This window comes from Sinocyclocheilus anshuiensis, unplaced genomic scaffold (genome assembly GCF_001515605.1).
Source record: "Sinocyclocheilus anshuiensis isolate Anshui unplaced genomic scaffold, SAMN03320099.WGS_v1.1 scaffold385, whole genome shotgun sequence".
Taxonomy (NCBI): domain Eukaryota; kingdom Metazoa; phylum Chordata; class Actinopteri; order Cypriniformes; family Cyprinidae; genus Sinocyclocheilus; species Sinocyclocheilus anshuiensis.
The window spans coordinates 1,285,386-1,298,695 of NW_015539876.1; the positions used below are offsets into that span (position 1 = coordinate 1,285,386).

Consider the following 13,310-nt stretch of genomic DNA (forward strand, 5'->3'; position numbering starts at 1 on the left):
TGTAAAATATGTACACTGCCAGTTTAAAGTTTGGACACACTTAAAGTGATAGTTCACCCAAAAATAAAAACTCTGTCATCATGTATTCACCCTCATAAGACTTCGGTTAATCTTCAAAACACACATTAACATATATTTAATGAAACCTGAGAGGTTTCTTTCCTTCCACTGAAAGTCCAGGGAACCAAAACTTAGAAGATGCAAAAAGGTTTAATCCAAGTCTTGTGCATAGATATGACCACTTTATATGATAAATAGATTTAATTTAAGCTGTATTCATCTATAAAGACACATGCATAGAACACTTCACATACAGTTAATGCGGAAGCTCACTACAACAATCCTCATTGGTTCTCGTGTATCACACGCACGTTTAAACCTCCATTTTTACCTCTGCAAGTCAGGTGGTTCTTTGCCTCCACATCACGCATTAAAATATAATGCACACCTAGCAATAGATGATCCATTACACATTGTGCTATTTGATCCTCATATAAAGCATTGTGGGTTGTCCTTCTGCCAAAAGATATAGGTTATATAAAGATATATATAACCTAAAAATAATTAGGTACATTTTTAACATTGACCGTATAAACTACTTTGTTTGAAAGGTCAGATGTTCTTGCTTTCACTGAGGCACACAAGATACTCTTTGGATCATCATGTTTTACACCAACTTATGCAGTTAAAGTGCTGCTGTCAAAGGGCAACTTACTAAATACTAACAATTTTTAAATGTACATGTTTTTAATTAAATTCTTCACTTAAATTGTTCTGCTGATGACATATTACATAATGTATACAATGCATTATATGATAGAATTATAGAATATAAAAAGTAATATTTTAATAGTAAAACAGAGGTAAAGGATTCAGACTTGTGGACACTATTGTACATTGTTATAAAATGAAAGCATTAAGCATCAATTATAGACAGTTTGTAAAACAATTCCTCTGAGGAACAGTAAGAGTGCTCTAAGACTCTAATAAGTGACCACCACCAGGTGCTACTCAAACTTAAAAAAAAAAGAAAAAAAAAAAAGATCAAAGAGCTACAGTCTCTGTCTCATCAACTGGTCGGAGTACAATAGACTTAATATAGGAGAAGTGAGTCAAGTTTACCTGGGTGTGTAGTCTCTCCCTTTGCTCCAGAGAGCAGTATAGTGAATAAGTGAATTTGGCCAGCACCATAGTACAGCAGATTTCCACCAGCAGCATTGTAGTATAATATATCATCAGTTCCTTGCATGATGAGTACTTGTTGGTGGTAGTAGGTGTTGAGAGAGGGGCCTGAGGAGAGCCGGTACAGATGAAACTAATATGTGTGGTAAGAAAAGGTGTCGTTTTCCTTGTAGTTGTGCTGGATGGTAAGGTAGTTGCTGTTGTTTTTTGACTTGTAATAGTGGTTGGGATTAATATAGTTGTAGTGGCTAAAGTTGTTGCAATTGTAGTTCGGATTGTCGAAGTTGATGTGGTGGGAGTCACTGTAGTTGTCACATGGGCCGTTGTTGATGGTACCGTGGTTGTAGAAGTGGTGGTCGCTGAAGTTGTTGTTTGTACTGTCGTTGTGGTGGGAATCAATGCAGTTGTCAGGTGGGCAGTTGTTGGCTGTAGTGTAGTTGTTGATGCTGTGGTTCGGACTGATGTAGTTGTCGGAGCTGTAGTTGTAGCAGTGGTGGTAGGTAGTGTGGTTGTGGTTAGTAGCAAAGTTGTGAGTTGAGTAGTTGGTGCTGTGGGGGTTGTCTGTGTTGTAGTTGGTTGAGTTGTTGTTGGTATTGTTGTTGGAGTAGGTGTGGTTGTCGTCTGTAAAGCAGTAGTTGTTGTAGGTGCTGCTGTCGTTGAGGTTAACTTTGTTGTTGAGGCAGTTGTGGTGTGCAGTGTGGTCATGGGAACGGTACTTGTAAGGAGAGGGGTGGTAGTTGGTGAAGTTGTGAGGCATATTAATTGTTCTTCTGTTAAAGAGATGATTAATTGATTTAGCAGATCTTTTGGTAACTCGCAAACTTCTGGAGGTTTTGATTTAATCTTGCCCTTATTGTTCTTCATCCATTCATAGAATGGCAACAGGTTACAGTCACACTTCCATGGGTTCTCATTCAGGTACAGTTTACTGAGTTTTGGAAGAGAATCAAAAACATCGCCAGGGAGGTTTTGTAGTTCATTATTTCCCAGTTTGAGCGTTGAAAGAGACTTTAGTTTTTTAAAGTCCTCTTGTTTTAATGACTCTATACTGTTATTTTGTAAATTCAGATCAGTCAGTTTCTCAAGACCTTCAAAAAAGTCTGCAGATATAATTGAAAACTGGTTTGAGGAAAGGTCTAACTTCTTTAGCTTCTTAAGTGGACTGAAAACTCCAGTTGGTAAGTGAGTGAGATTGTTATGGCTTAGACTTAATTCAGTTATTTTGAGCGTTTCTCCAAAAAGGACGTTGGGAAGACTGGTGAGTTGATTTTTGTTTAGAGTTAGACTCTGTAATAAAGAAAAACCAACAAATAGATCTGGCTGCAGTTCTGTTAAAAGATTATTGTCCAAATAGAGTTTTGTTAATTTACTTTTGTGTGGAAATAAATTTGATTGTATATAGGAGATTTGGTTGCGTTGCAAGGCTATCTCTTCCAAATCAGGGAGATTATCAAAAATCCCATCAGGTAGAGCAGTCAACTGGTTCTCATAAAGCCTGAAAATGTTCAAGCTCTTAAGATTGGAAAAAAGAGATGTCGATACGGAACTAAGGTTGTTTTTTGCAAGATGAAGAGTCAAGAGTTTCTCTAAATTGTCAAATGTCCCCTCCTCAATGGTACTGATCTCATTCATATGTAGATGTAATTCCTCAAGCTTTTTTAAATCATCAAATAACCCGTTTTCAAGGCTATGTATTTTGTTATTTTTTAAAATAAGTTTTAGAAGGTTGTTGAGATCCTTAAAAACACCCACAGGTAATGATGTCACATTTGTGATAGATATCTCAATGATCGTGATATCAGGCAAACCCTCAAAGGCTCCAACCTCTACAGAGTGAGTTGAAGTACCAAGAAATTCGATTTTCTTTATTTGAGGGTTTTTAGAAAGAACTCCTTTTGGTATCACAGGAATCTGACTGTTTACAAAAAATATTTCATCGGCTCCATCTTTTAGTTTTTCAGGAATTGCTGTCACGGTTTTGTCATACACGTCTTGATTTTTGCAGTCGTCATCTTCTTGACATATATCTGCAGTGCAGCTCCAGTGCAAGTGCACAAGTATGTAAATGAATACTAGTGCAATTTTTAAATGCATATGCCTGTTGAAGAATAAAACATTAAAATCTAATTCCCATGACTTACTAATATTAAAAGACTTGAATAAATAATAATAAAGAACATAAAACATTTCTTTATATCTTGTGCATTGTGCAAGCAATTGTATTTAAACAAAATCAAAATTATTTTGATAGATTCATAATTTATGAATAAAAATAAAATAATAGTGAGCTTGACAGAAGTTTTAGTAAGCAGTTTTTTTTTTTTGTGTTTTTTTGTGCTTTTATGTTCCTGACCTGCATTTATCTCATTAAATGTAAATAATTTTTCTTACCTGCTCATCTCAGTTGCAGCTGAATGAACATTCAGAATGATGTTCCTAAAAGCAAGTATAAGTTCGTAGTGCACCACTCTTATCTACATATCCCAAGTGTTTACTACATGTAAGGCAGTAGAAAGGGTGTGGACAGTTTGCTTTCTGTTTGAAGAGATAAAATATTGTAAACTCACTTTCAAAAAGTTTCACAAAGTACACACAATTAATTGGTACACTAAATTAATTATCATATTGTCAATGCCCAAATTATGTAAACAGAATGGAAAATAATATAAGCAAAGCAGATGTAGTAGTGTATTAGATATAGAAAAAACATAAAATAAGCTTTAAAAATACTTTGCAATGAAATCAAGATACCAAATTTCATACCAAGTTGTAACACCCTGATGGTTCATGGTTTTTATTTAATATAGAAAGTCTTGCTTACTATATAAAATGGTTTTTCTATGAAAAAAAAACATGTTTAATACAGAACTGCAGAAAGTGTATAACCATTGACAGTGACAAGAAAGGAAAACAGTACATTTCTTCATATGCAACAACATTCACAGTGTTGGGAAGTAACTAGTTACATGTAACGGAATTACGTAATTTAATTACAAAATAAAAGTAACTGTAATCAGTTACTGAGGAAAAAATGTGTAATTAAATTACAGTTACTTATGAAAACGTTAAGGATTACAAAGGGGGTTACATCTGATTTGTTCACACACACACACACACACACACACACACACACACACACACACACACACACACACCCACATACTGTACAGATTTAATTTATTTCTTTCATGAATTGCAGTGACTGCTCTAAAATATGAAACACCAATGTTTCAGGAGTTTAGAACATGCTTATTTGATAACTCTTTTATTTCCTATATGGGGTTATGTATAGCTGTGCTTCAATTTTTAAGATTAACAGTTTTTTTTCCAAGGCATTGTTAGATTCCAGACAGTGTTTCCTGTCATAGCTATGCAAAGATTTGATTTCAAAAACAGTATCATAGCTAATAAAATATTTCTTGTTATGATTTTAAATATGTATTTAACCTCATAATGATCTCGAAGTAAGTCTGATTTTGTGGTGGCTGTGCTTCAAAGTGGACATTGGATGCCCATCTTCCATAAGTTGGTATGATTCTTTAGGGTTTTCATGAAAGGTCTGCAACATTCTTTGGTTAAAATTCCTCAGTGGTCATGTAAAACAACACCCTCTTGCTCTGTTCACAGCGGCTCGTTTCGGGCATGTCCCTTTAAATGCTAATGAGCTCTGCTCAACCCGCCCCTCTCTTACATGGAAGAGCAAAGGCGATTTGCAAATAATCATAAAAAAATATAAAGTGAGAGACTTACTTCTTCTGGAAGTGCAGCTGAATCACGAACAATGGGTACTGATCTATCCTTGAGTTTTAACTTTTTAACAAAACATGCCTTGAATTGTCCCTCATTCTGGAGTAAAATGATTTGCGCAGACATAAATTAATGTAGGTGTATTCGGTGGTGCATTACCATCAAAAACAAAACTAATGCACTGTTTTCCTAAGTGTGTCTGATGTCAGGAGAAAATTAACACTCTTATGTTCTTCTACATCCCAAAACTGCAAAACACCTGCATTGCTTACAAGACATTGCCGCTACAGCTGCTAGAGTGCGGAGAGAATGATGGACTTCGTACATCTGGCTGAGGGCAAAACTATGCTAATACTGGACAGTACTTCAGCGGTTGCGGGCGGGCCTGAGCAAATATGACATCATACTGCTCAGAAAATCAAAACGGCTTGATAATTGAGACTGTTTAGGTTTTTGGGGGATTAAAAAAAGGAGTGAATGGATTTTTATTATTGTAGGGTGGTTGTGTCCACACACATTTTGCATCCAATGTCTCCTTTAAAATTAAAATATTATAATCTTAATTCAAGTGATGAAGGATTTTGAAAGTCTGACAGGAGTCAGTGTTGACTATTGAGTATTATTGAGTGTAACGTTAACCCTGCCTGGTTTATGTTTGAAGATGATTAACAGTTGAAAACATTAGACATTTAGAAAAGTAATCAAAAAGTTATCAAATGTAATCAGTTACATTACTTCAATAAAGTAATTGAAAAGTTACACTACTTATTACATTAAGTACGGTAACTTGTAATCTGTAACCTATTACATTTCCAAAGTAACTTTCCCAACACTGAACATTCATGAGGTTATGATCATCAAATTATATCTAATTAGCAATGATTTTCATAATTTTATTTTAATAAGTTAGTAAGCTTAACTTTGTAGTGTTTTTTTTTTTTTTTTATTTCATTATACATCAAGAACTAAGAAAGAAAGAAAGAAAATATCCATAACAAGCATTTATTAAAATAAAGTTACCAAATAAAGAATGTTCTCCATAAACCCACTGAAGACTGTTAAAAAAAAAAATATTAGTAATAGTAACAATATAGTAATTTTAGATAACCGAGTTTGTTTTCCTTTTTCTTTGACGGTGCAAGTCTTGACTTCCTCGCTTATTCCTCCTCCATAACACACAGGCAATGATACCGACAATGACAGCAGTACAGACAATGGCTACAATGATAATGAGTTTGTCTTTGGACAGACCTTGACTCACAGCATTACCTCCACTTGTGTCCTCTATCTCTTCTGAGACTGTTGTGGAGTCTAATGTTTTGGTTGGGGAAGTGTGCAGTAAATTACTTTCTGTAGGTTCACTGTAAGCCCGTGTACTTTCTGATGAAATATCAACTGTTGTCGCAGTTGCTGTTTGGCTGACCATGATGTCATCCTCCTTCAGCTCTCTTATATTTCTACCATTTAGGGCCGGAGGAGTATAGCACATCAGAGAAGTAAGGTTCTTTACTTTCTCTGGATACTGTACAATAGTGATGCGCGGATGACGGTTATATCCGCGGGCGCTGCGGATAATCCGCGGATCGGGTGGGTCGGGTAATAAAAAAATGCATTCTGATTATTTGCGGGTGGGTCGCGGGTGGATAAAATAAATCATTAATGATGTAAGTATTAACTACATTTTCTAAATTATGAACGTGTTTTAAATAGGCTACAGCTGGAAATTGCTGTTCAATGACTTTTCCACGTTTTTTATGACCGTATGAACCCTAATGTGATGATCGGGTGCGGGTCTGGTGCGGTTATCTAAATCAGACAAAAATACAGGTGCGGGCGGTTGGCGGGTGGATAATTTATTTGAAGCTGCGGATTCGGGTGACGTTTTAGCTCATCCGCGCATCACTACTGTACAAGCCAATCCCGAAAAGTTATTATGTCATGGTCACACTTCCAGGGATTTTGATAAACTATAGAGTTTCTAAGAGTTTAGAAATTCATTCTGCAAGTTTGGTAGAGAATTGTTTTGAAGTTCCAGGAGATGTAAATGGGACACACCATCCAAGAGTTTTATGGGTATGTGATGTATTTGATTGTTCTCTAAAGATTGTTCTCCAAAGAACCAACTTTGGAAGACCTTTGAATATTCCCGCCTCAATATTGGTCAGTCGATTAGTGTGAAGAGAGATCTCCTCTAGCTCCATCAAGCCATTGAAAGTACCCGGAGAAATGTGCTGAATCCGGTTCCTACTAAGCACCAAAAGGCGAATCTCAGTTAAATTGCTAAACACATTCTCCTCGAGGTGGGTTAACATGTTGTCGTATAGCCAGAGCTCCTGGAGGGCCATTGTCCCAAAAGTCACAGGCATTAACCTACTGACTTGGTTCTCGTACAGTGATATATGAGTAAGATTGGGAAGATTAAAAACAATTGCACTGGGAAGCAATGATAACCTATTGTTGGAGAGGTAGAGTTTCTTCAGCTTTGGCAAGTTTGAGAAAAGATTTGCTGGTAGCTGTGCGATATTGTTGTCTTGAAGATGCAATGTCTCAAGGTTCACCAGGTCATCAAAGATGGCTGCTGGTGTATCTGTTAAATGATTCTGTTGCAGGAACAGGGCTTTGAGATGATTGAGTCCTTGAAAAGAACTGCTGTAAAGCTTTCTGATTGAGTTTCTCTGCAACATGAGCTCTTCCAGCTTTACTAAACCCTGAAAAGCATCTTCCGGCAGAGAGGTTAGAAGGTTTCTGCTTAGGTCTAATTTGTTCAATTCTACAAGAGGGGTGAAAAGAGATGGTTGGAGAACTTTGGAGCATTTTCCCACTGAAACCTAAAGCGATGAGATTTCGGGTTTGGTCAAATGAATGAGGTTCCACCACAGCTAATCTTGAGTCCTTGGCTACAAACACAGTGAGGGTCTCAGCGAAAGTCTCAAAATCAGCTGGTTTTAATGATTCTATCCTGGTGTTGGAGATGAAGAGGGTTTTGGTGGTTGGTGGGATGGAGGGTGGAAATTATTTTATTATAAACCCTTGGAAAATGATTTTGCTTGTCCCACACTGGCAGTTTTTTGGACATGCAGAGGCAATCGCATTCATGGCACTCATGCCAATAATCATGTACCACACCGGATCCATTGATTCTACAAAGAAAGCAGAAATTAAGTAATTCTTTACACAACTAAGAAGTGCTTTGTCAAATTCTGGTCTTTTTTATTACAGTTTTTCTGAATTGCTAAAACACATTTCTTGAAACCATCACTCATTTTCTCAAAACCTTAAACACAAATCCAAATACTCAAACTAAATTCAGAAAACCTCTGACTCTTCCATCAAAATCAAACAATCACTGTAAAACCATTTCACTTGCACTCAAAATCAAATGGTGCTCTCAGATCACACACACGAGTCAATAAAATAAACACTACAGAGCATTCATTAGACACTAAAGAGAAAAATGGAGAACACAGCATCCAGAACATTACAGAAAAAAGTATATTGTATTGAGTAAACAATTTTGCAATTCTGCAAAAAAAGTATAGTAATTGAAACTGAGTAAGGTGAATATATTGTATAGGCCTACTGTATGTACTGTATGTGCAAGAATAGTATTGTGCTGAATATTGAATAGCACTGAATGTTTGTATATATTCAGCACTTGGATACTACAAAAATACTGCAGTCCAACTGCAAAGGCCAAAAAGGTCAACTAAATCTCTAAATTAATAGCATGTTACAGTACACTCAAATACTGCAAGTTGTGCACCTGTAAAATCAGGGTCAATGAGAGATTCATTCTGTCTCAGCATCATGTCTTTGTGATTGAGTCCGGCCTGAGGACTTTTTTTCCACATCACAAGTAATGTTGTCTTTTTTTCTAGACAAAGAGAAAAAACTCTCTGGTCTGACAGGCCTTGATAACACTCTCTAAACCTTACTCTTTCTCTCCTCATTCTCTTCCTCCTCATTCTCCATTTCTTACATGTACTCTTCCTCCTCTCCTTCTCAGATTGTTTCCATCTATTGTTCATATCATCATTCAATCACCTGTGCCACTTGTGCACTTTGAACTGACTCATATTTTGTACAGTTGGTTTGATCACATCATTAGAAACAAGTGTGAACAATTTTGAATCATTGTGTGTAAACGATGACAACTGTGCTTTAGTTGTGTTTAACTTTTGCCACTTGTGTTTAACATTTTGCAGGACAAATGCAGCACAGTGTGATAAGTGTTTAAGTGAATGAGAATATTTAGACTTTTGGAAAAAGAGTGCATGAGATTTGCAAATAGAGCCTAACTGCCTGAACGTGTTTATGGTTTAGCAGAAAGAGTGCTTTATTGAGAATTTGGTTCAGAGATTGGGGTTTAGCGTTTTAGCAATTCAGATAAACTGTATTACGCTTTTATTTGGTTACATAATTTTCACCAAAAAAATAAAATTAAAAAATAAATAAATAATAATAGGGTCCATGATAACTCAAAGCCATACAAAATGCCTAAATCTGTCATATAAAGAAAAGAAAAGTGGCTATTTGTGACAAAGCCTCTTGGGAAACCTTCCTGTTGTGACATAAATCATTCCTCCACCCATATGACACAAACATTCGGTTCTGTAAAAGGCCTATAGTGATTTCATTGTAACCACATTTAGGCTTTACTCACACTTAGCCCTCTAACAAATGTTTTTTTTTCTCTCTCTATCTATCTCAGCATTGGACTTCAAAATGTATTAGGAACATAAATAATAATAATAATAATAATAATAATAATAATAATAATAATAAAATGCTCTTTTTTTTTAAAGAAAATGCCATTACATTCCTTCTGTCTCCTTGCACAGACATTTAATGGAAACATGCAAGCATTAAATTTTAATAAGTCAGAAAAAATCAAAACAAACTGAAAGTACGTGGAAAAATGTTTTGTGACTTCATAATCTGTTCCAGAAAAACCAAACTGTGAGAGCTGGAACATTTAACTGTGTAGTCTTTCAAATATATCAAGCTATTACCTGCTGTAATTTCTCTTTTTGTCTTATAGTTGTCTAATATTTTTTGTCTCTTTATTGTCTAATTTTGTAGACTGGTGGATTTGTTACTGAATGTGTTTAAAAAAAAATCAGGGAAAAAAGGATTTTAAAAGTAGGCATTCACTAATCATTTGTTTCTGTTTTTAAAAGTGTATGTTTTAGCCAAATATGAAGTAAAGGCATGACTATCAGTTATTTTAAATTCTAGAAGTACTTTAATTATTAACACTAACTAGTTTAGTTCACTATAACTGTAATCTTTTAACTCAAACAGTTCAAACTAATATCCAGAACAAATTAATTAGTACAAAGTATCTTACCCTTGTGTGGTGGAGGGGAATATGCCACCGCCTTGTGGGGGAGATATAGCACTTAATCTAAGGAAGACTGAGTGAGAAACAGGATCCTAGTCCCCCCCACCCAATGCTTTTAGTCTTTGTACAAGGGTCTCTTGTATGTGGTGCCTGTTGTGTTGCAGTGTGGAAATGCTCAAGATGTGGCGAGGTGGGCTTCAGGATTTATTTAGTACACGGCAGCCACCTGAAGTGCGTGTGTGCAGGAAACTCAGGAAATAAATGTAACTGACTGCAAAACCTGCCCTCCACAGATTTAACAGAACAGGTAAGACGCCCCCAGTCCTTAATATAAGCGAGTCAAAAATTTGTGTAAATAGGTTCAACTTAAATATATTGACATGTATTTAAGCTAATGGAATTGTGATTCCTTAGTTTTTTTTATATGAGTGAATCAAATTTGAATGCAATCAACAGAGAAAGAAATAAAAATGTAGAAAACAATAAAGACAGTAAATTAACAACTCTGTAACCGTCTCAGTTGAGTCTTGTACAACAAATGACAATCAATGTCCCTTTTGTTTTACCCACAGGGGAAAGACATGTATTTAAGCTAATGGAATTGTGATTCCTTAGTTTTTTTTATATGAGTGAATCAAATTTGAATGCAATCAACAGAGAAAGAAATAAAAATGTAGAAAACAATAAAGACAGTAAATTAACAACTCTGTAACCGTCTCAGTTGAGTCTTGTACAACAAATGACAATCAGTGTCCCTGTTGTTTTACCCACAGGGGAAAGAGTTTCACATGAACAATCTGTTCACTCAGATTCTTCAACAAAAATCCACGTCAGAGTTCAATTCAGTTTGTTTTTAAAAAACAACAAAAATCAAAATTTCTTTTTGATTCAGTTCAAGAATTCAAAAGTTTTCTTCCATGAATAGGACAAAAAAATGGAAAGAGATTATTTCCAGTCCATTCACAAATTCACGAGTCAAAAAGTCCCTCCAAGTGCAAGAACAAGAAAGTATATGAATCCCCCTTGCAAGAAAATTAACTTGTACACAGTTCAGTTCTTAACACTCACAGAAGAGAAAACAATGACTTGCTTACCAGCATTCAGAATCAAATGAAGAAAATAATGTATATCACCACTCTTTGGTTGAGGATGAGACGCTGAATGAAGTCCAATTGATGGCAGGGTAATGTTTCTTCACTCTTTGACTCTCAGCGATCGTTACCCTCCCCGTGATCCTGACAGCTTCAACACGATCCACCGAGGGCACAATCCCCAGCTGACGGAGATCAGATTGCGAAGACGAACAATACACAGCACCCCTCAACGCTTCAGCGAATTCTACTAGTACACTAAGCAACTGGATTCAGCGTGATTTAAGTTCGGTTGAACAAAACAAACTGAATGCAGGGTAATGTTTCTTCACTCTTTGACTCTCAGCGATCGTTACCCTCCCCGTGATCCTGACAGCTTCAACACGATCCACCGAGGGCACAATCCCCAGCTGACGGAGATCAGATTGCGAAGACGAACAATACACAGCACCTCTCGACGATTCAGCAAATTTCTTCTAGTACACTAAGCAACTGTATCCAGCGTGATTTAAGTTTGTTTGAACAAAAACAAACTGGACGTGAAACAAAACAAACGCAGTTTTGCCACACTGCCGCATAACTGTTAGGCGCGATCAGGCCCACTTCTTCCACTTCACGTGCGAACACGGCAGAAAAACTATCCCGACATGCTCAATAACAGTCATCAAACAACCGGATACTCAGATACAATGCTATGCGACTGTAATGCAGGTCGCGGGTCTAAACGCACCCCATTAGCGTCATAAAATTACCCAAAGACATTCTTCAGCTCGCCGCTGCTCAGACCCACAGCCTCAACGGCCCTGTCCCAAATGGAACACTTTATGTGCACTTTCGGATTTACAATGGCCGCCGCGTGCACATGTCCGTTAAGTCCACGAGACCGTAGGGTGTCCCATTCGTCATTTTAGCGTTCAGAAGGGTGCTTGCGAGCGCCCCCTTTGCAGCCGCTATGTGCCCTCGATGCGCACTTCTGCCGAGCCTGCACTGGGGCGAGCTCCACAGCAGACTTCTACCCGACAGTCAAAGCGGCATTACGTCACGAAAGTGCGGACTCAGAGGAAGACCATGAGGGTTTAGGGTGCCATTTGGGACAGGGCCAACGAGCTCAGGTGCTACTACAGCCTCAACATGGCGGCGCCTGTGTCGAAAGTCAAAATAAAAGTCTCCACGTAATAGAAAATGTAGATCCCCTACACTTGAGCTAAAAGATGATTTGTCAGAGATATCGGTACTTTGCTCTCCCTGTTACACACAAGAGTTTCCCAGTTCTCTTTTAAACAGATGCAATGTTTTCTTTGTCAGATTACTTTCTGCCTCCTATCCTCTTTACAGTCAACTGTTGACTGCACTGCTTTGTAAGCTCTCATATACTCACCCGCATTTTCTGAAAATGAGTTGGTGGGGAAATGCTGGTTTGTGACCACACCCTTGCGCTGCTCTTTAAAGGGACAGGAAGTTTGTCGGTATTTAAGAATGTAAACACGGACCCTCCGAGTGTTTTGATGGTGTGATTTAAAAAAGACTCTTGTTGGAATATGTTTAGCTATATTTATAAAGTTGGGCACACAATATGTAGAATATGTCTTTCTAAGGAACATCATATGTGCATGGGACCATATTTTAGGCATATTGCCCCAGTTACAGTGTGCACAGTGTGCACTAAATGAGGTCAAAGGAGAAAAGGTGTTCAGTTCAGTTTAAGTTCTGCTGTGCCAAAGATGCCAAAGATGACTATTAAAGCAACAACCAATGAAAATTATCACGTTGACTTAAAAGGAATGTTTCTCTATTGCTCTATGAATGTGCGGCCCACCCTTCCTTTTATTTTGCAAGTGCTGCTCATTTTGCTGAAGTGGGTTTTCCTCAATCTATGATTACTAATACAAAAACATATGAATCACTGTCTGTTTGTGCATACTAATCTTCCATATTTTATGCCACCA

The 13,310-nt window shown here is 37.0% G+C and overlaps 1 protein-coding gene across 1 annotated transcript; it reads right to left on the reverse strand.

The window, feature by feature from the left end:
* Positions 1-257: 257 nt before the first annotated feature.
* LOC107685313 (leucine-rich repeat-containing protein 15-like) lies at positions 258-3,640 on the reverse strand. Its single transcript, XM_016481864.1, has 2 exons — positions 3,574-3,640; positions 258-3,280 (listed from the first exon to the last, which is right to left on the reverse strand). The coding sequence occupies exons 1-2, from the start codon at positions 3,579-3,581 to the stop codon at positions 1,045-1,047; spliced, it is 2,244 nt and encodes a 747-aa protein (XP_016337350.1). The 5' UTR covers positions 3,582-3,640; the 3' UTR covers positions 258-1,044.
* Positions 3,641-13,310: the final 9,670 nt, after the last annotated feature.